At 36.7% G+C, this 25,024-nt stretch overlaps 2 protein-coding genes across 2 annotated transcripts; one reads left to right on the forward strand and one right to left on the reverse strand.

Moving 5' to 3' along the window:
* Positions 1-5,658: 5,658 nt before the first annotated feature.
* LOC113348862 (pentatricopeptide repeat-containing protein At3g60050-like) lies at positions 5,659-8,844 on the reverse strand. Its single transcript, XM_026592752.1, has 2 exons — positions 6,318-8,844; positions 5,659-6,197 (listed from the first exon to the last, which is right to left on the reverse strand). The coding sequence occupies exon 1, from the start codon at positions 8,350-8,352 to the stop codon at positions 6,847-6,849; it is 1,506 nt and encodes a 501-aa protein (XP_026448537.1). The 5' UTR covers positions 8,353-8,844; the 3' UTR covers positions 5,659-6,197; positions 6,318-6,846.
* Positions 8,845-9,224: 380 nt separating this feature from the next.
* On the forward strand, positions 9,225-9,617 carry LOC113351779. The gene has a single exon (XM_026595713.1). It carries the CDS (start codon positions 9,225-9,227, stop codon positions 9,615-9,617), a length of 393 nt encoding a protein of 130 aa, XP_026451498.1.
* The last annotated feature ends 15,407 nt before the right edge of the window (positions 9,618-25,024 follow it).

Below are 25,024 nucleotides of genomic sequence, written 5' to 3' on the forward strand. Positions count from 1 at the left end.
AATCAAACGAACAGGTAACATTTCAATTCAATCGGTTGATTTAATTCTTAGATTTCGATTTTTATTTTCTAAAAAATCATTTGGAAAAATTTAATAGTTTGATTTCAAATCAAATCTGTTACTGAAATCATAATCAGAGTTCGATTTGTTGTAATCTCACCTCAATTTTACTTTTGAAAGAAAAATTTTCAAAGAAATTTCAAAGAAAATTTTCTGGGGTTCTTGAACGAAATTCGATCTATCTTTTAATCTCTTATCTTGATCGAAAATCGGTTTTCAGATTCGAAATCTGTGAATCATTATCTTTTTTACCCACTTATTTGATACGAATTTCAGTTACTTTGATTTTCGAACTGATTTGAGCTCATCTTTGGCAGATTGTTTTAAGTTCAATATATATTTTCTACATTCAGTACCTTGTCCTGCGGATTAAAGCTTAATCAACGAAGATACCTGGTAGCGTACGATTGAATCTAAACAATTTCGACAGAAACTCAGTGAAATTAGATAAGTTTCTTTGAGCTTCTTTACGGTTCATGAGATTGATGGATAAAACTTGTAGAACAGGAAGAGAAAATATGTGTGAACTTTTTTTTTAATGTGAATATGATTTGAAATTATGATTTATTTTAGTGTTTTATATGTTTGTTTTTTGAAATATGTGCATTACTGCAGTCCTGAAATTATGATTCAGAAAGATATGTAGGTGGACTGTAAAGTAAACAAATTGATATGTGAAGTAATGGTGATCTTTAACTTGTCTTATCTCTTATTTCAGAGGGAAGTTCACTGGCATCAGAACTGTGTTTGTTGGATAAGCTACATGTTCTGTTTCGTTAGTTGTTGCGGTAATTCCATTCTCTTATGATGATTGAAAAGGAATACACAGATGCAGGTCTTGAAGTTTATCCTTCAACAAACTTGAGTGTTTCAAATTTCAGTAACAATCTTGCTCAAACAGATAAGCTAAATGTTCTGTAATTCTCATTACCTTAAAGTCAATCTATACTTCTGTACCTTCGCAAAAGATAATTTAATTCAAAATAATCTTATAATGCTTGTCCATGAATGTAAGTTTCTGAGTTTCAATTGCTAAGACATGAAGCAAAGTATATATTCAGTGTTTCTGTTTTCAATTGCTAGGACAGTATTGACCAAATGAAGTTTCAGAAAAATAAAGTTCTTAATGACTCTATACATTGTTTACGTGTATATGTGGATTGCAGGGAGTGGTGGTGTTGATATTGATACCACAAAAGTGGTTAAGAAGATGAGGATGGTGTTGTCGAGTGAGCTTCAGGTAAACATGACTCCATAAAATTTGATTGTGATTGCCACATTTAGGTATCCATATATGTTGGCATATGGATGTCTAACTGCTAGTTATCTGAAAACTATAACTAGCAGTAACTGGCAGGATGTGTAACTGCTAGTTACACATCCTGGGATATAAAGTTTATGTTCTATATTTGCAGGTTCTTATGAAAAGGTATATCATGCATATTGGAATGACTAGATAACATTGGTTGGCAGTGGCTTTATGGCCAGCTTGTTTTCAGTAAAGGACCATCATTCGGTTTGGATGATGATCTAGCAGTAACTAGCAGGATGTGTAACTGCTAGTTACACATCCAGGGATATAAAGTTTATGTTCTATATATTGCAGGTTCTTATGAAAAGGTATATCATGCATATTGGAATGACTAGATAACATTAGTTGGCAGTTGCTTTATGGCCAGCTTGTTCTCAGTAAAAGACCATCATTCGGTTTGGATGATGATCTAGCTAAAGAAGCGAGTAAAGCAGGTCAATTATTTATCTTAAAACTCTTCCATGAAAAGTAAAAAACTATTCAATGCACTCAAATTCTTTTTGAAGTTTTTCTTTGTGAGTAGCTTAGGCACAGAAGCAAAAGATAGCAGAAGAAGTTGCTTCGATGCTTAGTATTGGTGTTGATCTTAATACAATGCCGACTGAAAGGTTTGTTTATTTTGTTTCAGATCGTAACAAAAGAAATATGAGAGAATTTGGAATATAATACTTTTGAGTTTTCGTTCAGCTCTGAAAAGATGGTAACTACATTGCACGATGGGGCAGAGTATGCTGGAGTTCTTGTACAGAACTATGTGCTTATTGTTGGAGGCCAATCTGGTGTATCTGAATCTTAATGCATAGTCATGCCATGTATCGTTCTGCGGAGCAGGTCTGTGATTTCTTATATACATCAACATACATTATACGTTTATTTTACAGTTCATGATTTGATCATATTTGCAGAGTGTTATAACTTGGAAAGATAAATGGACTTGTAGCTACTAGTTACATGTGCTAATTAGATGTGTAACTTATATATACACATGCTAATTAGATGTGTAGCTACTAGTTACACATGCTAATTAGATGTGTAACTTATAGATACACATGCTAATTGGATATAAAGTCTATGTTATATGCATGATGATCGTTTGCTAGAAAGTGGTGGTGACAGTCGTCATAGGTAACTATTTGATTTCAGTTTATGCTACAGTTAAGATTCAATTTCAGTAAAATCCCTATTTGATTTAAACGTTAGCTGAATGATTAGGACTTTCAGTTGTTTTAATGTATGAGAAAAGTTTTGGTGAAGCTTCTAATTGGGATGTTTATTTTCCCGTTTACATATGTGTTTGAAGTCTTTATTGTTTAACCACCTTTTCAATGATGCGATAGTTCATGAATTGACCTCATCTTTCGACGTTAACTTCGTATTGCAGATAGGAAAATTTGAGCTTCATATCATGGAGGGAGAGTTTGCTGATCCTCGGATTGTAGTTATGCTTGGTGAAAACGGGACAGGGAAGACGATATTTCTTTGCTTGTTGGTACACCTTTTTAGATCCCTTTCTTGTTGTTTTTTGTTTCAAATTCTATGTCTAGACTGCGCATTTATTCACATTACACAAGTAGGATGCATGTGTAACTTCTAGTTACACATGTTATATGCTTGTGTAACTCCTAATTACACAAGTAGGATGCATGTGTAACTTTGAATTACACTAGACAGATGCATGAGTATCTTCTAATTACACATGCTAAAATGAACAAACCTTGTAACCAAAAAATTACGCATGCCAGTTACACAAGCTTTATGGATGTGTAACTGCTAGTTACACATGCTAATTAGATGTGTAACTATAAATTACACATGCTAATTGAATGTGTAATTATGAGTTACACATGTTATGTGGATGTGTATCTGTTGTATATGCTTATACTTTGGTGTGTTTGATGAGCACTTGTTTTGAGTTTGCAAAAAATTTGAATTCTTACAGCAAAGTTGTTTCTTAAGCTCTGGTTTTTAATTACTTGATTTCACATCTCCTTATGATAGAATGTGATTTCGTGTAGGTGAAACTAAATATACATTGTTGTATGTACTGTTAATTTTAATCTTATAAATATTAATTGCTTGTTGTTATATTTCAGGTTTCAGATAACTTCATAAAAGATAATTGCTTAAATGTGATAATGGTCTCGCTGGAATTGGAGTTGACGCTGAATACACAACTCAGATGCATGTGTAACTCTCAATTACACTAGGTAGATGCATATGTAACTCTCAATTACACTAGACAGAAGTGTGTGTAACTTCTAGTTACACATGCTAAAAATTATTGTAAATGAATATTAAAGTAATACATGTATTTTTTGTATGCGTTCTTTTTTATGTCTATTTTTTTTGATGTGTAACTTTGCATTACACGTGGCATAAGGATGTGTAACTTCTGGATACACATGTCATATGCATGTGTAACTTCTGTTTACACATTCACACTATACTTTAATAATTTTGGGCTTATATTTAATAATTCTGGGCTTAAATTTAAATTTTATTTAATTTGGGGCTTGACAATATATTAAAAGTAGGGCTGCACATGGGCGGGTATGGGCGGGTATAAGCTAAAACCAACCTCGCACCCACAGACTTCGGGTTTTTTTTTTTTCATAACCAACCCCGCACCCACAAACAGCGGGCGGGTTTTGTTACCCGCCCGCTACGGGTTGGGCGGGTATGGGTTTAAACGGGTTTAAACCCGCTTTATATTCAAGTATTTAGAGTAACTTCTATTCTCCTTGATTAAGTGAGAAAAAAAAACCAAAACCCCCAAAATATTCATATCTAGGAAGTTCACAGATGAAGATTAAGTGTTGAATCTGTTGATTTTTCGATTGTTGTCGATTTCTGGTGAAGATTCGAAGTTGTTGTTGTCGATTTCTGGTGAAGATTTCTGGTAATTGTCGTTCGTAGGTGAAGAAGAAGAACTGAGGAGGAAGAAGAGGAGAGGCCGAACAGAGAGAAGAGTGTAGAAAGTGAATGAGGGTTATCAGTTATCCTATCTACTAGTATTAGGGTTTCATAATGGACGACTAGGATTAGTTTTATCTAATGGTATATAATCTGCGGGTTTTTTGGGCGGGTATGGGCGGGTATTAGCTTAAACCAACCTCGCACCCACAGACAGCGGGTTTTTCTTTTTCATAACCAACCCCGCACCCACAACGGGCGGGTATGGATTAAAAACCCACGGATTTAACGGGTACGGGTGGGTTTGGGTATCGTGGGCGGGTCTTGTGCAGCCCTAATTAAAAGGCATGAATGTCTTTTAATAACTCGGGGTCTAGATTTAAACTTCTTTTAATTAAGGGCCTCATATTATGGGTTATCCACGGATCGCGCCTTAGCCCAATTGTCCCTACTGTAATATCTATTAGTGTGAGTTTTAATTTTTGAAACATGGTTCTAGTAGAATTCTAATTCCCTGTCCTGAAAGGAACGGGATAGGATTCCATGTACAACTATGACAAATCTTGCTATAGACCCCTATAAATACATACTTCTGCACGCACCACCTCTCAATTTTGGCTTGCTACAATTTGCATAAGCTTCCTGCCATTCAATAGCTCTCTAGAAAAAAAGATGGACACCAAGAGTGAAGATACAGTATCACAAGCATCATCACCGAAATCAAAAACAGCCACAACATCAGCACCAGAATCAAAAACAGCAAGACCAAAATCCATCTTCACCAGAATTAAGGCCAAATTCAACAACATCAAAACCAAGAGTAAAAAAGTTGGCGAAAATAAGAAAAATATCATAAAGAACATGAATTTGTTTGAAAAATACATTGGAGAAGGAAGCAGTCCCGGAATAAAGACTAAGGAGACATCTGATGTTGGCAACGGCAGCAAAGGTAATGCCTTATTTCGAAGCATCCTGTGGGGAGTCCAAGGAGGCGTATAAAAGACACTTATCTGGTTATGGTCGATTTGAATACTAGACTACTTCAGGAAATCTTCGTTTTTCTTGCTTTGTTTATTGAAACTTTTTTTTTTCTCTTCCTGATATAGAACACGAATGACTCAACAAAAGAATGTTACCTGTCCATAAGTAATGAGAGTTTCCTATAGTCATATTAACAGCTTCTTTTGTCGAAATTTACTTTAGTTACTAGCACTGTTGATTGTAGGCAGCTAGGATAATCAGCATAGCCCCTCGATTCAATAAACCAAACAAACGAACAAAAATTATAGAACAGATTCTTACATGAAGTTCTAATGTTGTAGGTAACCATCACCACTGATACTGATTTTAATTTAGACAGAAAAATATAAATATGAAGGAGAAAAGATGTTGTACACTGACAGAAAAAGCCTTTAATTGTACAAAAGCACTGAAACAAATGGATTTTGAAGATATGACCTCAAAATACATTAGCATGACCATAAAAGATAATAGAACAACGTTAGAAGCAACTATTGAGAGGATTGCAAAGATTTAAACAAGTTAATGAAGTTGAAGCATAACATTGACAGAGTACCAGATTAAAGGATACGCTTAAATTACTGCAGTAATAGCACATGGTAGCAGCCAAACTCTTACTCTCTGGAGATACCAAAAGCTTCCAGCTCTGCGGAATCAGCATCTGTGTTTCTATAAACTCTTACTCTGCTCCAGTAGCCTTAAATTCGATATACCCATCGCTGATGCGAGGTTCCAATATGCTCATAGAGGCAATAGATGACCACACTTATTTCAGAAAATCTCAGTGCATACATCCTCATAAACACCTCAAAAGCACTGAACAACGTGTCCATTAATCCCGGTTCAGCTGGGCTCAAAGATTTCGCTCGGCTATTGAGCAAGAACCTCAGTTCTGGAACAAGCGATAAGGGACCAGTTGAGTTAGTGAGAATAGACAGAAGATGTTATTGACGGAAAGTAACAGAGAAAGCTTTCACTCTATGTCTAACAGAAGTAGAGAAAGAATACATACCATGTCTATCTTTTTCCAGATGTTTAACTTGGTTTTGTCAACTGCAAGTGTTTGGGGATGTTTGCTTCTTAGTCCCCTGGAGAGAGATGTTGTTGTGGAGCACAATCGTCTGGCTATTGACTGATTAATTGGGAGGAAAAAAAAAGAGGAAAAGTGATCTCGTCTTCAATGGCAGAGACGCTTCAGTCAAAACAATGAGGGCAGCAACAAGATCATCACTAATTCTCAAGTAGTCCAATGCCCAGTCTCTGTGTTATTTGTATCCCTTTGAAGGCTTTATATTTCTCTTGTTGTACAACATCAGGATGGCTGTGGCTATGCGTACCTTTACTTTTCCTCTCTCCCTAATACATCGTTTTCCTCCTTTCTTCAATAAATTGACTTTAATTATCAAAAGCAATTCCTTTTCCATGACGATCAAAAGGAATTCCTTCTGCATCCATGATGCTCAACCCTGGAATAACTTCGTCCAACTGGAAAAGAGTTGGGTCACACAATACCAAATAAGTTCACATCGAAACGAACATTTTCAACTTTTGCGTGATCTGTCACTTTGATACAACTTATACCTCTTGAATCCTTTCTTCACCATCAGTCCTAGTATTTCATCAGCTTCGGAAAATCTTCCAGCACTTCTCAGACTAATCAACAGAGTCCTGTACACTACAAAATTCGGATTGCAACCTTTAAATTCCATTTTCTCAAGCATGGAATGTGCCTCACAAAACTTCCCTGCATTGCAAAGCCCACGGATTATAGAATTGTATGTAAAAACGTTGGGTAACTGCCCCTTGACAATCATCTCATCAAACATTTCCTGAGCCTTCTCTAGATGGCCTTTCACAACATATCCTGTAACCAGAACTGTATAGCAAACTACATCAGGCATGCAACCTATCTTTATCATCTCATCGAGAAAAAACTCGCATGCTTCCAGATTTCCAGCCCGACTCAAGCCATATATTAATGAGGTGAAGTGAAGAACACTAGGATCACAACCCTCTTCTCTCATGGAATTCAAGACCTCAATCGCCAAATGTTTGTTATCTGCTTTTCCATGCATATACAGAATGATATTATATGTATGGAGGTCTGGAAGAAACCCATTCTTAATCATCTCACAATGCAGGTCATGAAACTGACCCCACTTTTTCAATCTAATCTTTGTACATAAAATAATATTATAAGTCAGAGTATCTGGGGAATGACCTTCAAAACGCATCCGTCTGTAAAACCACTCTATCAATTTGTATTGTTTCATCACAAGAAGAGAATGTAAAATGGCATTACATGAAAGTCTGAATGGCCCACAATAAAACGTCTTAGAATTAAAAAACCGCAAAAGTAATCTCCTCGCATTACGCACGTTGCCACTATTATACATCACGAGATTAAAAGTTCTTGCTGTAGTCCTACAACCACTTTTCATCATCTCATCCAATAACTCCTCTATAGTCGAGTACATCTCACACTCAGCACATACCTTAATCGCTAAGTTATATTCATTCGATGTATGTCTGTAGCTTTCCTGCCTCGCTGACCACATAAAGAACTCATATACCAAGCGAGCACACCTTACTTTACTCGCACTAAACCTTTTCGAGATCTTTACAAGAACTTCTCTAACTATCTTACTACAAACATTGAGCCGTAACTTATCAAGTGCTAATATAGTATCAAAACTAGGTCTATCTTGTTGAAGTACTCTCAAAATTCTATCAACATCCACCACAATATCAGAAAACGGCCTCCTTCTCGACCATAAACACTCCTCAGAATCATCATCACTATCATTATAAGAGGAAACCCCTAAAAGTGTCTCCTCGAAAACATTTTGTCCATCAGAATCAAAACCAAAACTCGTTTTTGCACTTTTTCTAAAGTCGTCAGCAGTAATATCAGATGCATTCTCATCAATATTGTTGTTTCTGAAACTACTACTACTAGCATCACAAAGGAATAATCGTGAAACATAGCGATGATAATGAGAAATGCCCATACTGTTTGTACGACTAAATAGAACCATAAGATTCATGGTTACAACTAATAAAGCAGCATTCAGATTTCTTCTTCATATTCTCTTTAACTTCACAGTGTTCAATAACAAAGCACTTTTTTCAGTTGGGCATTTTATCAAACACGGAAGACAGTTCCATAACAAAGTACCCAAATACATCAAAGTGTTTAATTCCCATATGACATTTCCATTGAAATTTTCAAAGATCAGATTTTTATTCAGTAATGTAGAGATTAGGTTGAACAAAAACCGTACCTTTTTCAAGATCAAGATCAGAATCATTAAGAGGTGTAGCATACGACTGATTAAGTTGAATAATGATGGTTCCTGTTTATTGCAAGATTGGGAAATTTCCAGATTCCTCTCAATTCGTATCAAGAAGAAGTAACAGAATAGGTCGGGGTATCTGGATATGTAGAAATCTAGGGTTTTCCGAAGGTTATTTTTTGAAGGACATGAAAGAGGAAGGAGAGGTCTGGTTTTGTTGGGGCAGGCGCAGCCAACTCTTTACCTCTGTTGGTCATTTCACTCGTTACCCCCGCCCTAGGATGGCAGTATAAGTCTTCTACGTAAGGCCCAACAAATTTTTATGTCGCTACTACCCGCTTTGGGTTGCACGGACGCTCCGTTTTTTGAGTCGTGTCCGCGTTCGACTCGCGTCGGACACAGGATGCGCATTGGACACTGACACGACGCATGTCCGACGCACCAATATGCGCGTCCTGCGGGCGTCTTGTTTGGACGCACCAATGACTCGAGTTTAAAGCATTTTTTTTCATTTTCATTTAAAATTCTTCCTTTATTTTTACTATTATTAACTAAATGAAGAAAGACAAACAATTAGATCAATCATCAAGAAATGCAGGAAGTTCTTAACTGAGTTTACTGAGATGTCGCGTAAAAAACCTGTTAATACAACTAGACAACCAAGACTGAATTTACATTGGACTCCCCCTCCTAATGGAACTCTTACTATTAATTCTGATGGTTCTTTTAATAATTATTATGGAGGCATTGGTCTAATTATTCGTGATTTTGCAGGTTGTCACAAAGGTTCAAGGTGCATCTATCTAGCTAAAGCTTCAAGTCCAGAACATGCAGAGTGCAATGGTTTATGGGAAGCGGTGAAGTGGGCTAAAGAGATGAATTTGCGAGAAGTGCACTTTGAATTGGACTCAAAGATGGTGGTGGATGCAGTGAAAAACAACACTTACAACATAGATTGGAGATTGCATAATCTCATTAGAGATATCAAGACTTTTTTTCAAGCTTTTAGCTTCTGACACTGTTATTATGTCCAAAAGGAGAAGAATAAAATAGCGGACGTTTTGTCCAAGCTAGCTAGAGTAGATAAGCTAAATCAAACTTGGATACAATATCCTCCTAGTCAGATAAACATTCTTCTAGAAGCTGAAGCTTCATATGTAATGACTTAATATCAATATATTCATCTTTAGTTTCAAAAAAATAAATAAAAATAAATTGGAAATGACATCACATATACCTTTGGTTGGGCAGGTTTTGTTCTAAAAATGCATTTTGATTGTGCCATGTGTTTAATAGTAATTGATTGCTTGACCTTCGACGTGTACAAACAAACGATTTCTCATTTTCTTTTGAAATTTATACACATGTAGCATTATTTTTTAATTTTTAGGATCGAAACACTTAGCTTAGCTGTATAAATACATAATTGTATATATAAATAAAATGTGTATATACGTGTCCGCGTCCTAGTTTTTTAAGAATTTTGTAGTGTCCGCGTCCGCCTCGTGTCACGTCCGCGTCGACACGTCCGCGTCGGTGCAACCCAGACCCCGCTAAATGATACTCCCCGGAAAAGAATTACCATTACTTTCTTACAAATTTTTTTTTTTAGAAACCATTTCCTTACAAATTTGCTACCACCCAACAAATTTTTATGTCATTTTTATCGGAGAGGTCGTTTTCCGGCGACAGAAGGAGATTTCTAGGATATTGGTTTTCATCAGATCAAACCATTTCCTTTTAATCTCCTCTTTCTGTCTTCGATTTCTCATCATTTTCTCATTTTTTGTCTTTACAAATCAATACCACTCTTGACGCGTGAGCATCATTAGCATCAGGCAAGAGTTTCTTCTAGGGGTTTTAATAGTTTTTCAATGCTGAGAACTTGTACATCTGTGAACCCTTAATCTTCTCCTGCTCCTGCGACCCCCTGTGCAAGCCCTGGTTTTGGTGTTTCTGATGGCAGAGCTGATCTTTATCAATGCCCTTTCAAAGACTATGATGGGTGCAAAAATGGTGTTAAAGGGAAGGGTTTATTGAAGGTTTCATTGTTGAATCATTTGAAAAAATTACACTACAAGAGGGAAGGAGGAACTGATAGATGTCGAGAGAGAGTACGTTGTTGCAGTGAAGTTTACCAAGCATGAGAGTCTACTTTGTCGCACCTTGAGAGCTAGTTGTGTACTTGCTGTATGCACATATATGCCTAGGAAAAAAATGTATGCATATAGAGAAGGGTGAGCTTGATCCTTCTTCGGTTTCAATACATGGCATTGTTGCTCCTGTTAGCAATAATGCTTCTGATACTGCTGCTGAGCTTGAGGTAGCTACGCCCACTCTGGGTCTTGAGCTATTGAACATGGTGTTTCTAGCTCAGACTCCCAAAATCTATAGTATTCCAGCTAAATGTAGGTTGCACTTTGCTCGCACCTTCAGGTATGTGTTGCAGAAAGTTGTGGCCATGCCTAACGAACTGTCTTCATGGATTCAGCTACTGCTCTTCCCTGTTTGTACTCTTCATATTGCTGAGTACCAAGAGGTGAAAGCTGACACCCGGAGAAAGCTTCAGATTAATCCAGTTAATCATGCACTACGTATTTGGAATGAACCCAATGGGTGTGCTGTGATGGTTGAAAGTGTTCTTGAGAAACATGAAGAGATGAAGAAATTACTAGATAAAGTAAAGATGAAGCCCAAACAGGAGGATTAGGAAGACATAAACTTGAGATTGTGCAGGGGTAATCTCAGACACGATTTTATTTGATGCTGCAAGTTGCACTCTCACCTCTAGTGGAGTTGCACCCAACAATGAAGGTACTCTGACTGAACTTCAATGCAAACATCCTACTGCTGCCTTGCATGTTGTCCCTTCTATTCCACCTTCACATGATGCTATTTTTAGAGCATTGCTCGGTCAAACTCGCATGCGTTGCTATCTCAAGTATGTTTGTCAATATTAGTGATCAAAACTATAAGTCTTGATTTCTAGTCTACTATAGCTAAAGTCTCGGACTAGGATAGAAAATGTAGTTGAGCTCAAGAACTCCATGGCAATCATCACATAAGACGAAGAACTACTCAAGGAACTGGTGGAACTTCATCGACTAAAAGGTATGTGGAGACTTGAACTTATCTATCACTCAAAAGTCTATTTATCTCCTATCTTGAGACAGAAGTCGTTTTGTTGTATAGACTTTGATTATACACATTTGGTATTTCGATCCGAGTTTATCTCGTCTATCTATTTCTCGAAATATGTGTTGGTAAGCTTTCGCTTTATCCAAATTCATCTTTACCTAGTGACGAAAGTTATGTTATGTTTCAATCACTTTGAAAATTCCTTTGTTGAGAAATGGTTTGTGAATAAAAACTATATAACATCCTCTAAGAATGTTTCAATGATTGAAATGAAAGTTTAGATTATATAATCGTTGGTGGATATAAGAATTGTTGTGGAAACACATATATGTATAAGTCCTTATTCCTTGAACCGAAGTTTGCGAACTTTGTTGATCAAGAGAACTGGAACAAGAGCCGTGAACTCAGTCCGCAAACTGGCGAAAGTTCTCGACCCGAGAAAATCTGCTGGAGTTTGTGAACTCCTTCCGGGAACTTAAGTACGCGAACCCGGTCCGCGAACTTGAGTTGGTTATATCTAAAAAGGATTGTTCTTGAACTCATGTTTATATAAACTAAGGAATGCATTTGCAAACCGTGGATATAAAGTTCATGAACTGATTCAAGTGAATCAAATCGTTTTTGCTTCGATTGTGTCTTGTGTAGTTACATAAGATTTCCTTGTAATTGAACAACTCTTTAACTAGTTCATTTAAGTCATTTTGAACTAGTTATGGTGAAGAAGAATATGGTTGATATGACATTGCTCATATGGTTAACCATTTGGTTAACTATTGTTGAACCAACAAATGTACATGTTTGGGTACGGTTACACAAACTTAAAATCGTGCATTTCAATTGTGTGTAACAAGCTAAGTTTTCGATCCAACGGTTGAAATATGTTAGCTTGAATCTAATCAGGTTTTCATCTAACGGTGAATATTGAATGCTTTGTTACCAAGCTAACATTGATTGCAAACCCTAATCCCCACACCTTACGTGTGATACTAGTTGTGTAAGCTAGAGTCGATTCTCCTTTAACCTTTGGTTTATTCTCTAAACCAGGTTAACGACTTAAAGACTTCATTAGGATTATGAAGCTAGACCGATACTACTTTATCGTACTTGTGTGATCTGAACTTGCTATTTTTATCGTACGAGTACAATCACAAAGATTGGCTTGAGATTTATATCTCCGATATGCAAGATAAAAAGTAGTCACAAACATCTCCGTCTCATCGTTTGTGATTCCACAATATCTTCTTTCGCTGCGTCGATTAAGATTATTGTGCGGTGGTTGATAATACTAAGTTGTTCTTCGGGAATATAACTCCGGGTTATCAATTGGTTCCTGTTCACCTTGATTTATCAAAAGACGGAACAAAACTCGTAGGTATATCTGTGGGAGACGGATTTATCTATTACCATATACTTTTCGGTGTGATACATATTTGTTTACTAAAGTCTTCGACTTTGGGTCGTAGCAACTCTTAGTTGTGGGTGAGATCAGCTAAGGGAATCAAGTGCAGAGTATCCTGCTGGGATCAGAGACGTAGGAGCATAACTGTACCTTGAATCAGTGTGAGATTGATTGGGGTTCATCTACGAGTCCAGACCGAAGTTAGTTTAAAGTAGGCTAGTGTCTGTAGCGGCTTAATACAGTGTGTGTTAAATCTGGACTAGGTCCCGGGGTTTTTCTGCATTTGCGGTTTCCTCGTTAAAAAAATTATGGTATCTGTGTTATTTCTTTTCCGCATTATATTTTGTTATATGATTGAAATATCACAGGTTGTGCGTTGTTCAATCAATTAGAATATCCGACCTTTTGGTTGTTGATTTAAATTGATTGACACTTGGATATTGGTCTTTGGTACCATCCAAGTTATCTCGCTAGTATTTGATAAAGCTCCCAGATTTGTATTTGCTTGAGTATATATCAAATCGAGAGATTGAGATATTAACCTTTGATATACTTTTTATCTAGATTGAGTCTGACTGTCTAGTTGATTCTCTAGAAAGTATATTGGAGTTTGTCCATACAGATTGCTAAACGAAATATTGGGTGTGGTTGTTGTACCTCAGCTTTTTCAATTGGTATCAGAGCGGGCAACCACGTTTAAGACCTTACAAGTATGTGTTTGTAGCGATCTGCCTCTATGGACATGAGTAGTATCTCTGATAAACGTGTCACCAGAAATAAAAGTTCTGTCTCACCTATTTCTATTAAAGAGAAAGATTCCTCAATCTCAAATATAGACGAACCTTGTGTTCAAACAAGACATACATGCTCCTACATGTGTTATTCCGATTACCCTTCAAAAGAGTCTTTCTCTCTAAATGAACGGGAAACAACTAAAGAATGTGAATTGATGTTAAATTATGTTAAATTTCAAGCTGATCGATTGAAACAACATGTCAAAATTCTTTTTGGGTAAATAATAGACTACAATTCCAAAAACTCTGAAGCTTTGCCTTTATCTCTTCTTAAGGCGAGTCTTGAAAGGGATATCTTGGAAATTAAACATCGCTTGAACAAGATCTCAATTCAAGGATGTTTCAGAAATCTCTCTAGACCATCTTCATTAATTACTACTGTGACTGAGGAAGATCCAGAAGAAGAATCAGTATCCTCTTCTTTCGGAAAAGATGTGCCTATACCCTCTTGTCAAAAATGGTGCACATCACATGAAAGGAGGAAACCTCCACAGAGTGTTAAAATAGTGTTTTCTAATGTTCAGAAAGTATGTCCTTTTTATGATTCAAAAGGACCGGTCAGGAAAATGAGAAACTCTAGGTTGAGTAACAATTTCCTTGTTTATCTTCAACCCACCTTTGACGTAATATTCAATGGAATAACTGACTTTCATATGTCTAAATCAATTGGTTTCAGTACTCATCTTGTGTATCCTACCAGAAAAGTCAGTTCTATGAGTTCTGATGTATTTTATAGATAGTGATAAAAGTGGTTCGATTCTCAGACTTGTGAAGGATAAAATATAGACTTAAATTCTAAAGCTAAAATAGAAAACTCACTAATAATTATAGCAAACACGGACAAAGTTGATATCAATATTAAAAGACAACTGAGGCTAAGATTCCACTATTTTCCAAGTTCAAAGTGATTTAAATCCAATATTTATATTTATTCAATTTTTTCGTTTAATTTGATTCTAAGATGTTGCAACAAGTAGATTTTTAAAATAACACGTGTAAATCAAAAGCATGGGATATCAAAAACCTAAGTCCAAGCATATACCATCAATGGAAATCACAATTGTTGAATAAAAATCATTAAAACAATTCTCAAACAAGGCAAATAATCATATAAATAAGTTTAATAAATAAGATAAATAGAAAATACCACTCTTTATTGGAAAAATAGCTTCCTCTATCGCCTCAGCAATGGGGTTTAGCTCCTCATATCAAAAACAGGTTCAAAATATTTTTCCATTGCTCAAAAGGTGTTTTCAAAGGTGAAGAGACTCAAAAGGAGTAAAACAGTTCAATCGCAACGTTTATATGTGTTGCAGATCGACTGTTACAAGAGAAACATAAGGAATAAGACTGCTACAATAACGATAGAAGCGAAGTGCTGTAAAACAACGACAGTGTTCTGCGACAGTTGGGCGTGTGTTGATGTTCTTCGTGTTCTTCAGCAGCACCAACAGAACAGCTTTCCTGCAACTCTTGATTTTTGTCTCCTCTGATTCTCTAAACTACCCCCTAACTGTTCGTCCGCTCTCTGACTTGCAACCAACCTATATAGCCAACAGCCCCCAAGTAAACCCTAAACAACTCGAGTTTATCTTCATTCTTCTTTCACGGCAAGTCACGGATTTTTCTATTTCTTCTCTTCTGTACGCGTCAACTGGGTCAATCCCACCTCTACAATAGTCCAGCAGGACCCTGTTAACTCAATCCTGGGCGTTAAATTCTTTCCTAAATCTTCATGGACTCTAAAATCCCGATAATATTTCTCCATGACTCTGTTTTGGTCTAACACGATGGAAACTCCTTCTTTCTCGAATCTGGCCGCCATACATTCCCTGTTTAGACGAAAAAGGGTTATACTAATCCATAACGCGAGAAAAATCCGACCAAATCTCTTCCAACTACCGAATCAGGATACCCGTGAAACTCCACACCTTTGTTTCCTTTTTCCGGCTTATCTAGCCAAATTCGATCGATCAAAACGAACATTCCAAGCCTGTTACGCTCTAGGAAGTCCAGCCCCATGAAAATCAGCGCTTGAATCTCTCTAAAACTCGCTTGAATCTCAAACCCTAAATCTGTTCACTTCTGCCAAATATTCCCGCCAAAATGAATTTGAATTTTGGGGAAGAAGATGGTTTCCCCCTATCCAGAGTAGGGGGTGTCGATAGTAGGTGACTTGGGTGTTGTGGACAAATGTGGGTGCTGAGGATAAATTTGGGCTATACATAGCCTGGGTGCTCCTTAGCCAATTCTGGGGTCCGTTTAGCAACTGTCCTCCGGGGGTCCCCCGCGCAACTTTTCGTGCCGATTTTTCCAAAAATGTTTATTGGCCAAAAATACCTACACACACATAAAACACCATAATAAGTACAAAAATGAGCACTATCAATATATAGAACCGAGACAAATAAGACACAAAATTGTGTCTATCAAGTTCCTTAAATGTTCTGACTCAGAACAAATGTCTTAACAATTTGAGAGATGATCAGATTCCTTCCATCGTCAAAAGGGGAGTTAATAATACATTTGATGTGAACAAGTTATCAGGAAGAAGCCGATGTCCTACATGTAAGAATCAATTCTCTGAGTCATATTTTTGTAAGGATGAATTTTATGATTACTTTTCACATCATAATGGTTTTCCTACAACATTTCGTAAGGAAAAGGATAACCAAAATTAATGTCCATTTAATGAGTCAATGGCTCATACTTGTGTTAAATAATCACAAGGTTGAAATCTCACTTGTGAAACCCTAACTGAGTAAGAAATGATTAGGTATACTTTTGTAAAGTGTCTCTAATTGTCTAGCTAATCTCTTATCGTTCTTAGATGGATCATCAAGTAGCACCTTTACATAAGTATTTGTTGTAAGTTTGTCATTGTTTAGTGTTTTTCTCTTGGATCTATGCCTTCAAATTGCTCTTGAAGAATAAAAGCATGGACCTTTTCAATCAACAAAGTGGATCCCCCTTATTAAGGGTACACGTACGGTTTTTGGGTTCTCTCACAAACCAATCCTGTAAACCCTAAGTCTCTCGAAACTTGTTTATATACCTATCCTATTGAGTTGAATATTCTCACTCTATGCTTTCTATTATCAATGGCTTCTCCCTCTTGCTCTTGGGATTTACCTAAAGACTTCGTTGATAATGCGGTATATTTCGAATTCGATAAAGAGAAGGGTACCTTTGTTGAAGTTGAAGGATCTTTTCCTCAATCTCCTGATTCCTATTCAGATATTGAGGAGGTTTAAGAGATTTCGTCTGAAGTAGTTATTGACTTCCTCAAAAACTTTGAGGATGCAAAGCAACAACTAGTTGATACAATGAAGTGTCTTGATGTGGTAAGAACTAAGTTGAAAAAGGTTAACTCTGACCTTTTTCTCATGAAGACCTGTGTTAAAGAACTTTCCAATAAGGATATTCTCTCAAAATTTGCATAGGATGTTATCGTTCACAAGCTCAAAGACCTCAACACTTATGAGGATCCTGAACCGTCTATTTGACTTCAGTTCATGTCAGGCTTTGGCATAGGAGTCTGATTTTGATTTAGGCTGTTAAGTTTATTGCCTAGTAAATCTTCTACTTTCTTGTTTCATTTAGAAGAATAACTAGAGTTTGGAATAGCCATCATTGTGATTACACATAGCTATGTACAACGTCTTCATCTTCATGTTTTTAGGTTTATTTGTTTAAATTCTAAAATTGTTTGGAAGATGATTTTTGCAGTATTAATCTTTATGGTTTTATATGTTGCAATCAGTTATGGGATATGTGTTTTTGCGCCCGTGAACTATGATTGTCCCATATCCTGTCAAAAGTAAAGTCTTTCGTAAGTCGATATTCATGTATTGATAAAAGAGTGAATGGATTTTTTACAAATAAAAAAGTTAAGCCTATTATGTCAAATATTGATGGAAGATAGGTTAAAATATTTTGTTTACAACGATTATGTCTATTGTATGTCATTATGCAAATAGTGATGAAAAATAGAATGAGTCCTTGCTTATTCCACGGTATTAGGTCGATTTACAATCCACAATTTTTGTGTATATACTGTGTTGTTCCATAAGGTGTCTTATGTTGATCTCTATCGACTGAGTTATTGTTTTGGTTTAGTGTTGCTCCTTGAGATACTTTATGTCGAGCATATTCAACTAAATTAATCATCTTGTTTGGTTATTTAGTTGTTGCTCCGTAAGTTTTCTTATGTCGAGCATGACCAATTAAATTGATTACTTTTGTGATTAGTTTGGTTGTGTATTCCGATTAGATTAATTGTGGGTTCTCTTGTGATTAATCTAATTGAGTGTTTTTTTGAGCCTCCATAAGTTCACTTATGTTGAGCATTTCCGATTAAATTAATCATGGGTTCTCTTGTGATTAATTTAATTGAGTATTTTGGATTCAAATTCATACTTGTATGTGATTTGTTATATCCAAAGAAATCCTTCTTTTCTTTCGAAATTAAGGCCGCTCTTGTTGTTCTTTCGGGAATGACATATTATGGGGGAGAGTTATTAATTGAACTTATGCTTAATTGCCAAATCTTTGTGGTGAGTGCGGCTGTGGAATATTATAGGGGTTATCTTGTATTTTTAAACTCCTTGATGAATGCATTTAGCTTCGGATTTATGATTGCATCTAAATAATTAGATGATATGTGCTTTCTTTTGGTCATCAAATGTCTCTTTCGGAAATTTCATTAGGATCCCGTTCTTGTACCTTTGCCAATTTTATTGAAAAAAGGGGGAGAATTAATATGTAGTTCACACTACAAATATATATGGTTTTCGGATCATTATGTAAGGGGGAGTGGTTTCCATGTGAGATGGAGTATTGACTAAGGGGGAGTGATATATATCACCATAGTATTTTTGTTGAAGTTGTGATACAATTGAACTTTGACGCTGTGTAATGATACTATGATACTGTATAACAATGATCGAGAATTATGTTTTCTCATTGTTATAGCTACGGATTTTCAACAACGATGATGCTGAACTTACAACCTTTGGGATCACTGGAGTACTTGGAAGTGACAAAGATTTCGAGCAATGTTGAAGATTAGACATGTGGAATAGGAGCTACAAAAGTTATTTATATATTTTTTTTATTCCATATGTATTGATAGTTTTGTCACTAAAATTGACAAAGGAGGAGATTGTTAGAGCATTGCTCGGTCGAACTTGCATGTGTTGCTATCTCAAGCATGTTTGTCAATATTAGTGATCAAAACTATAAGTCTTGATTTCTAGTCTACTATAGCTAAAGTCTCGGACTAGGATAGAAAGTGTAGTTGAGCTCAGTAACTCCATGGCAATCATCACACAAGACGAAGAACTACTCAAGGAACTGGTGGAACTTCATCGACTAAAAGGTATGTGGAGACTTGAACTTATATATCACTCAGAAGTCTATTTATCTCCTATCTTGAGACAAAAGTCGTTTTGCCATATAGACTTTGATTATACATATTTGATATTTCGAGCCGAGTTTGTCTCGTCTATATATTTCTCGAAATATGTGGTTGTAAGCTTTCACTTTAGCCAAATTCATCTTTACCTAGTGACGAAAGTCATGTTATGTTTCAATCACTTTGAAAATTGCTTAGACGAGAAATGGTTTGTGAACAACAACTATATAACGTCCTCTAAGAATGTTTCAATAATTGAAATGAGAGTTTAGATTATATAACCATTGGTGGATATAAGAATTGTTGGGAAACACATATATGTATAAGTCCTTATTCCTTGACTGAAGTTTGAGAACTTTATTGATCAAGAGAACTAGAACAAGAGCCGCGGACCCAGTCTGCGAACTGGCGGAAGTTCTCGACCCGAGAAAATCTGCTGGAGTTTGTGAACTCCTTCCGGGAACTTAAGTATGCGAACCCAGTCCGCGAACTTGAGTTGGTTATATCTAAAGACGATTGTTCTTGAACTCATGTTTATATAAACTAAGGAATGCATTTACAAACCATGGCTGTAAAGTTCATGAACCTATTCGAGTGAATCAAATCGTTTTTGCTTCGATTGTGTCTTGTGTAGTTACATAAGATCCAAGCAATTGAACAACTCTCTAATTAGTTCATTTGAGTCATTTGAACTAGTTATGGTGAATAAGAATATGGTTGATATGAAATTGCTCATATGGCTAACCATTTGGTTAATTATTGTTGAAATAACAAATGTACATGTTTGGGTACGGTTACACAAACCTAAAATCGTGCATTTAAATTGTGTGTAACAAGCTAAGTTTTTGATCCAACGGTTGAAAGATATTACCTTGAATCTAACCAGGTTTTCATCTAACGATGAATATTGAATGCTTTGTTACCAAGCTAACACTGATTGCAAACCCTAATTTGAAAGACTATATAAGGGAGAACTCTAGCAACCGGGAAACCTAATCTCCACACTTTAAGTGTGATACTAGTTGTGTAAGCTAGAGTAAGTTCTCCTTTAACCTTTGGTTTCTTCTCTAAACCAGGTTAACGACTTAAAGACTTCATTGAGATTGTGAATCCAGACCGATACTACTTTCTCGTAGTTGTGTGATCTGATCTTGATGTTTCTATCGTACGAGTAAAACCGCAAAAATTGGCTTGAGATTGATTTCTCCGATAGGCAAGATAAAAAGTAGTCACAAACATCTTCGTCTCATCGTTTGTGATTCCACAATATCTTCTTTCGCCGCATCGATTAATATTATTGTGAGGTGATTGATAATACTAGGCTGTTCTTCGGGAATACAAGTCCGGGTTATTAATAGGTTCATGTTCACCTTGATTTATCAAAAAGACGGAACAAAACTCGTAGGTATTTCTGTGGGAAACGGATTTATCTATTACCGTAGACTTTTCTGTGTGATATATATTTGTTTACTAAAGTCTTCGACTTTGGGTCGTAGCAACTCTTAGTTGTGGGTTAGATCAGCTAAGGGAAGCAAGTGCGTAGCATCCTACTTGGATCAGAGACATAGGAGCATAACTGTACCTTGAATCAGTGTGAGATTGATTGGGGTTCAACTACAGTCCAGACCGAAGTTAGTTTGAAGTAGGCTAGTGTCTGTAGCGGCTTAATACAATGTGTGTTCAATCTGGACTAGGTCCCGGAGTTTTTCTGCATTTGCGGTTTCCTCGTTAACAAAATTCTGGTGTCTGTGTTATTTCTTTTCCGCATTATATTTTGCTATATAATTGAAATATCACAGGTTGTGCATTGTTCAATCAATTAGAATATCCGACCTTTTGGTTGTTGATTTAAATTGATTGACACTTGGATATTGGTATTTGGTACCATCCAAGTTATATCTCTAGTATTTGATAAAGACTCGCAGATTTCTATTTTCTTGAGTATATATCAAATCGAGAGATTGAGATATTAACTCTTTGATATACTTTTCATCTATATTGAGTCTGACTGTCTAGTCGATTCTTTAGAAATTATATTGGAGTTTGTCCATACAGATTGCTAAGCGAAATATTAGGTGTGGTTATTGTACCCTCGCTTTTTCAGCTATGATAGCTTCAACGGAGCTGGTGCTGAGCAGATTAAAGAGTTTACCTAAGGGGACATCTTGTAGAAGAGATGGTTTCCGTGCACAACATCTTCTTGATGTTCTCAGTGGATCGACAGCTGTTATTTCAGATGAGTTACTCGCCTCCATCACAGAAGTGGTTAACTTATGGCTTTCAGGATCATGTCCGTCTATTTTGGGGGAATATGTAGCCAGTGCTTCTCTCACCCCAGTCATCAAGCCTGGTGGTGGGTTACGTATGATAGAAGTTTGCACCATTTGGAGGAGACTTGTCTCTAAATGTGCAGCATCTTTTGTAGGCAAGGAAATGAACTCTTATCTGGGTAGTTTCCAGTTTGGAGTGGAGGCTAAGTGCGGTGGAGAAGCGATTCTACATGCTATAAATCGCGTGCTGGAAGAGAAAGGGGACCAAAATGTGTTATCCATGTTTTTGGTGGATTTCTATAATGCATTCAATCTCATAGATAGGACAACCATGATCTCATAGGTACGTAGGTTATGTCCTTCGATATCTCGTTGGGTTGAGTTTTGTTACGCTTCACCGGCTCGATTATATTACATGGATCATGTACTTTCTTCAGCTCAGGGAGTGCAACAAGGTGATCCTTTAGGTCCACTTTTGTTTGCTCTTACTCTCCATCTGCTAGTCTTGAGTATTTCATAAAGGTGTGATTTAGAACTGCAGGCATGGTACCTTGATGATCGTACGGTGACTAGGGACACTATGATGGTTGCAATAGCACTGAAGATTATACAAGAGGAAGGTGTTTCTAGGGGGATATTTTTGAACATCAAGAAGACTGAATTGTTTTGGCTCTCTCCAGACCCCAGAGCAGCCATTGCAGGTATGTTTCAATTTGACATTAGTAGGCCAGAGAAGGGGGTTAAGATGCTAGGTGCTCCTGTTAGTCTTGATGCCTAATTCAACGCGGATCTGGTTGTAAAAAGAGTGCATAAACAGTGGAACTCATTTATGTAGTGAAAAAAATTGAAGATCCACAGTGTGAGCGTCTTTTGCTTAGGAACTGTGCTGGAGTTTCTCGCTTGTATTTTGCTTTATGCACTACCTTACTAGACTGCACATTTGCAGCTCAAGATATGTTGGACTCTCGTCTCTATAAGTTCATACGACATGTAATCAAAAGGGATGGTCCAAGTTTCGGCCCCTTGCAAATGAGGTTTTCCACGTTGCCTCTCATACTGGGTGGGTTAGGCGGTTATTCAGTGCAAGACACAATGCATTATTGTTATTTGGCGTTGTGTTTGCAAACCCTAGAACTGCATTCTGTTATCTCGAGGCACACTGGCATCAGTGGATTTAGCTCCCATCTTGAGCGAGCTGCAGCTTTTTTCAACTCTTTGTGTAGTCTCGTTTCTCCTATATGCATCGATAGCATTGCCACCCATTCTATGTAAACTCTGGAAACTGTCTATTTCGATGCAGTAAAGAAGAACTTGACTTCCAATTTCAAGTTGTCTGAACGTGATTCATTGCTATGGCAGAGTAACCAAATGGAGCATGCCATGGATTTCTTACTGGCTTTTCCTATCGTTGGTTTAAATCAGAAAATTGGTGCGAGGAAGTTCAGTGCGATATTATGTTATAGACTTGGTGTCCCCTTGTTTGAATTGGACAGTTTGTGCCTCTTCTGCAAGAGAGAGATAGATGTTTTTGGTGACCATGCGGTGCACTGTATGAATGAAGTGGGGTTAAAATTCCGACATGACTTGGTGCGAGACACGATTGAAGACATGTGTTACCGGGCTGAGTGCCGGCACAGAAATAGGTGTACTTGGGTCTTCTTGCGAACAATGGTACTTTTCTGAGACCAGCTGATGTTCTAGTGCTTAATTAGGATAATGGTCGGGATGTTTGCTTCGATGTGACGATTGTTTCGCCCTTTGCTAGGAGTAATCACTACACCATTTTTGGGGTTTAGCAACGGCTTCATGCAGTTGCAAAAGGGATTTGCAACAACAGCCAGTTGTTGCGAAACATGGCGTTGCATCTTTTTTGTAACAACTCTAAAGCCGTTGCGAATTTTTCTCTCAACGGTTTTCGGTTCAGCCAAGTGTTTTTTCCCTGATTTCGCAACTGTTTCCTGTTTTTGCTATATTTTTGTCGCAACATCTTTAACCAGTTGCGAAAATAAAAATTCGCAACTGCTACGTAGCCATTGCGAAATTTGGAACCAAAAAAACTTAGAATGGCTCATCTTAGCCGGACCGGGTTTTGTTATTCTGGTTCAAAATTTATCAACAGTTCATGGTCGTTACTAAATTTTTGCAACTGAAATTAAAATTTAAGTCAATCTTTTATTGACCTAGTCAAGGGTCCCTTGCAACATTTTCAGGCCAAAATTCAGGTCACAACACTGAGAACATATCAAAATCACCCTAATAATCTAATATTCAGTCGAAAACACTGAAAGCATATAAAACATAACTTATCAAGACATGCAAACTTGTGATGTAAAAGAACATTAGAATTTCTTGATCAGGTGGTTGCATTGATAAACCTAAGTTAGAGAGAAATAGCAAACTCCAGATACACAAGAAAGAAGAAATATATTGCAAAAGCCATCATATATACTTGTAACTCCGATATATCCCTGACATTTTGGATAAATTTTTAACCCAATATTACATCAAACGACAGTTTACTAAATTTGTTGAAAAAAAAGGAAACCTAACAATCTCCGTAATCTGAACATGGAGCAGTCTGGAAAATCTGGACATACCATATTTAATTATGAATCATGATTGTATTCAACACCATAGACCTAATTATCTTGGATTATATCATATTGAGTGCCTGAAAATCATAACGAATTAGTAGTGCACATTATGATACTTAGGTGAACTTGTTCAAGTAGCGAAAGTAGCTCAAAAACAAAATTAAAGACACAAACAAATACCTGAGTGACATGATTCTCCTTGAAATTTTTCTTAAGTATTTGTGCCTGAACCAAATAGAATGTTAGAGAAAATTAGTGCAACTGGTGAAACGGATAATGTTCTTCCAAGGTTCAAAACCTATCAAAAGATTAAGTGAGTAAGAAACTAAATGTCTTAACTTTTTAATAACAGAGAACGGATGAGTAAATAAAGATTTTCCCCCATGCGTTTTTCTGCAGGATGGCATCATAAGCCTGATGCGTTGTCTGAAAGCACACCATTTAATTTTGCAAAACTAAGTTAAGAAGGCATGATGTTACTGGAAGGAACTAAGAGAAGTGGAGAAGGAATCTTACTGCAGGCATTATTTCGCGAAGGATGAATGTCGATTGAGTGTACAATCTCAGATGTATTTTCCAAACACTAGTCACCAAGCACAAATCAGCTCCTAATCTATCCTTGCAGCATTCTTCATCGATTTCTCCATAATCCTTAGCTTTAAGTTCATCATTCCCAACCCAGACACGAAATTTACCAACCCAAGTAAAGGCTACCAAATTTACTATCAACTCCACCAAAATAAGAACATATTCAATGGTACCACTATCAACTCCATCAAAATAAAAAAATCATAAGCCATCAAAAAAGTCAT

This window comes from Papaver somniferum, chromosome 2 (assembly GCF_003573695.1).
Source record: "Papaver somniferum cultivar HN1 chromosome 2, ASM357369v1, whole genome shotgun sequence".
Lineage (NCBI taxonomy): Eukaryota > Viridiplantae > Streptophyta > Magnoliopsida > Ranunculales > Papaveraceae > Papaver > Papaver somniferum.

Excerpts from the sequence above, each read along its gene's own strand:
- LOC113351779 (XM_026595713.1), top strand. The coding sequence starts at position 9,225 with ATGTCGCGTAAAAAACCTGTTAATACAACTAGACAACCAAGACTGAAT.
- LOC113348862 (XM_026592752.1), bottom strand. The coding sequence starts at position 8,352 with ATGAATCTTATGGTTCTATTTAGTCGTACAAACAGTATGGGCATTTCT.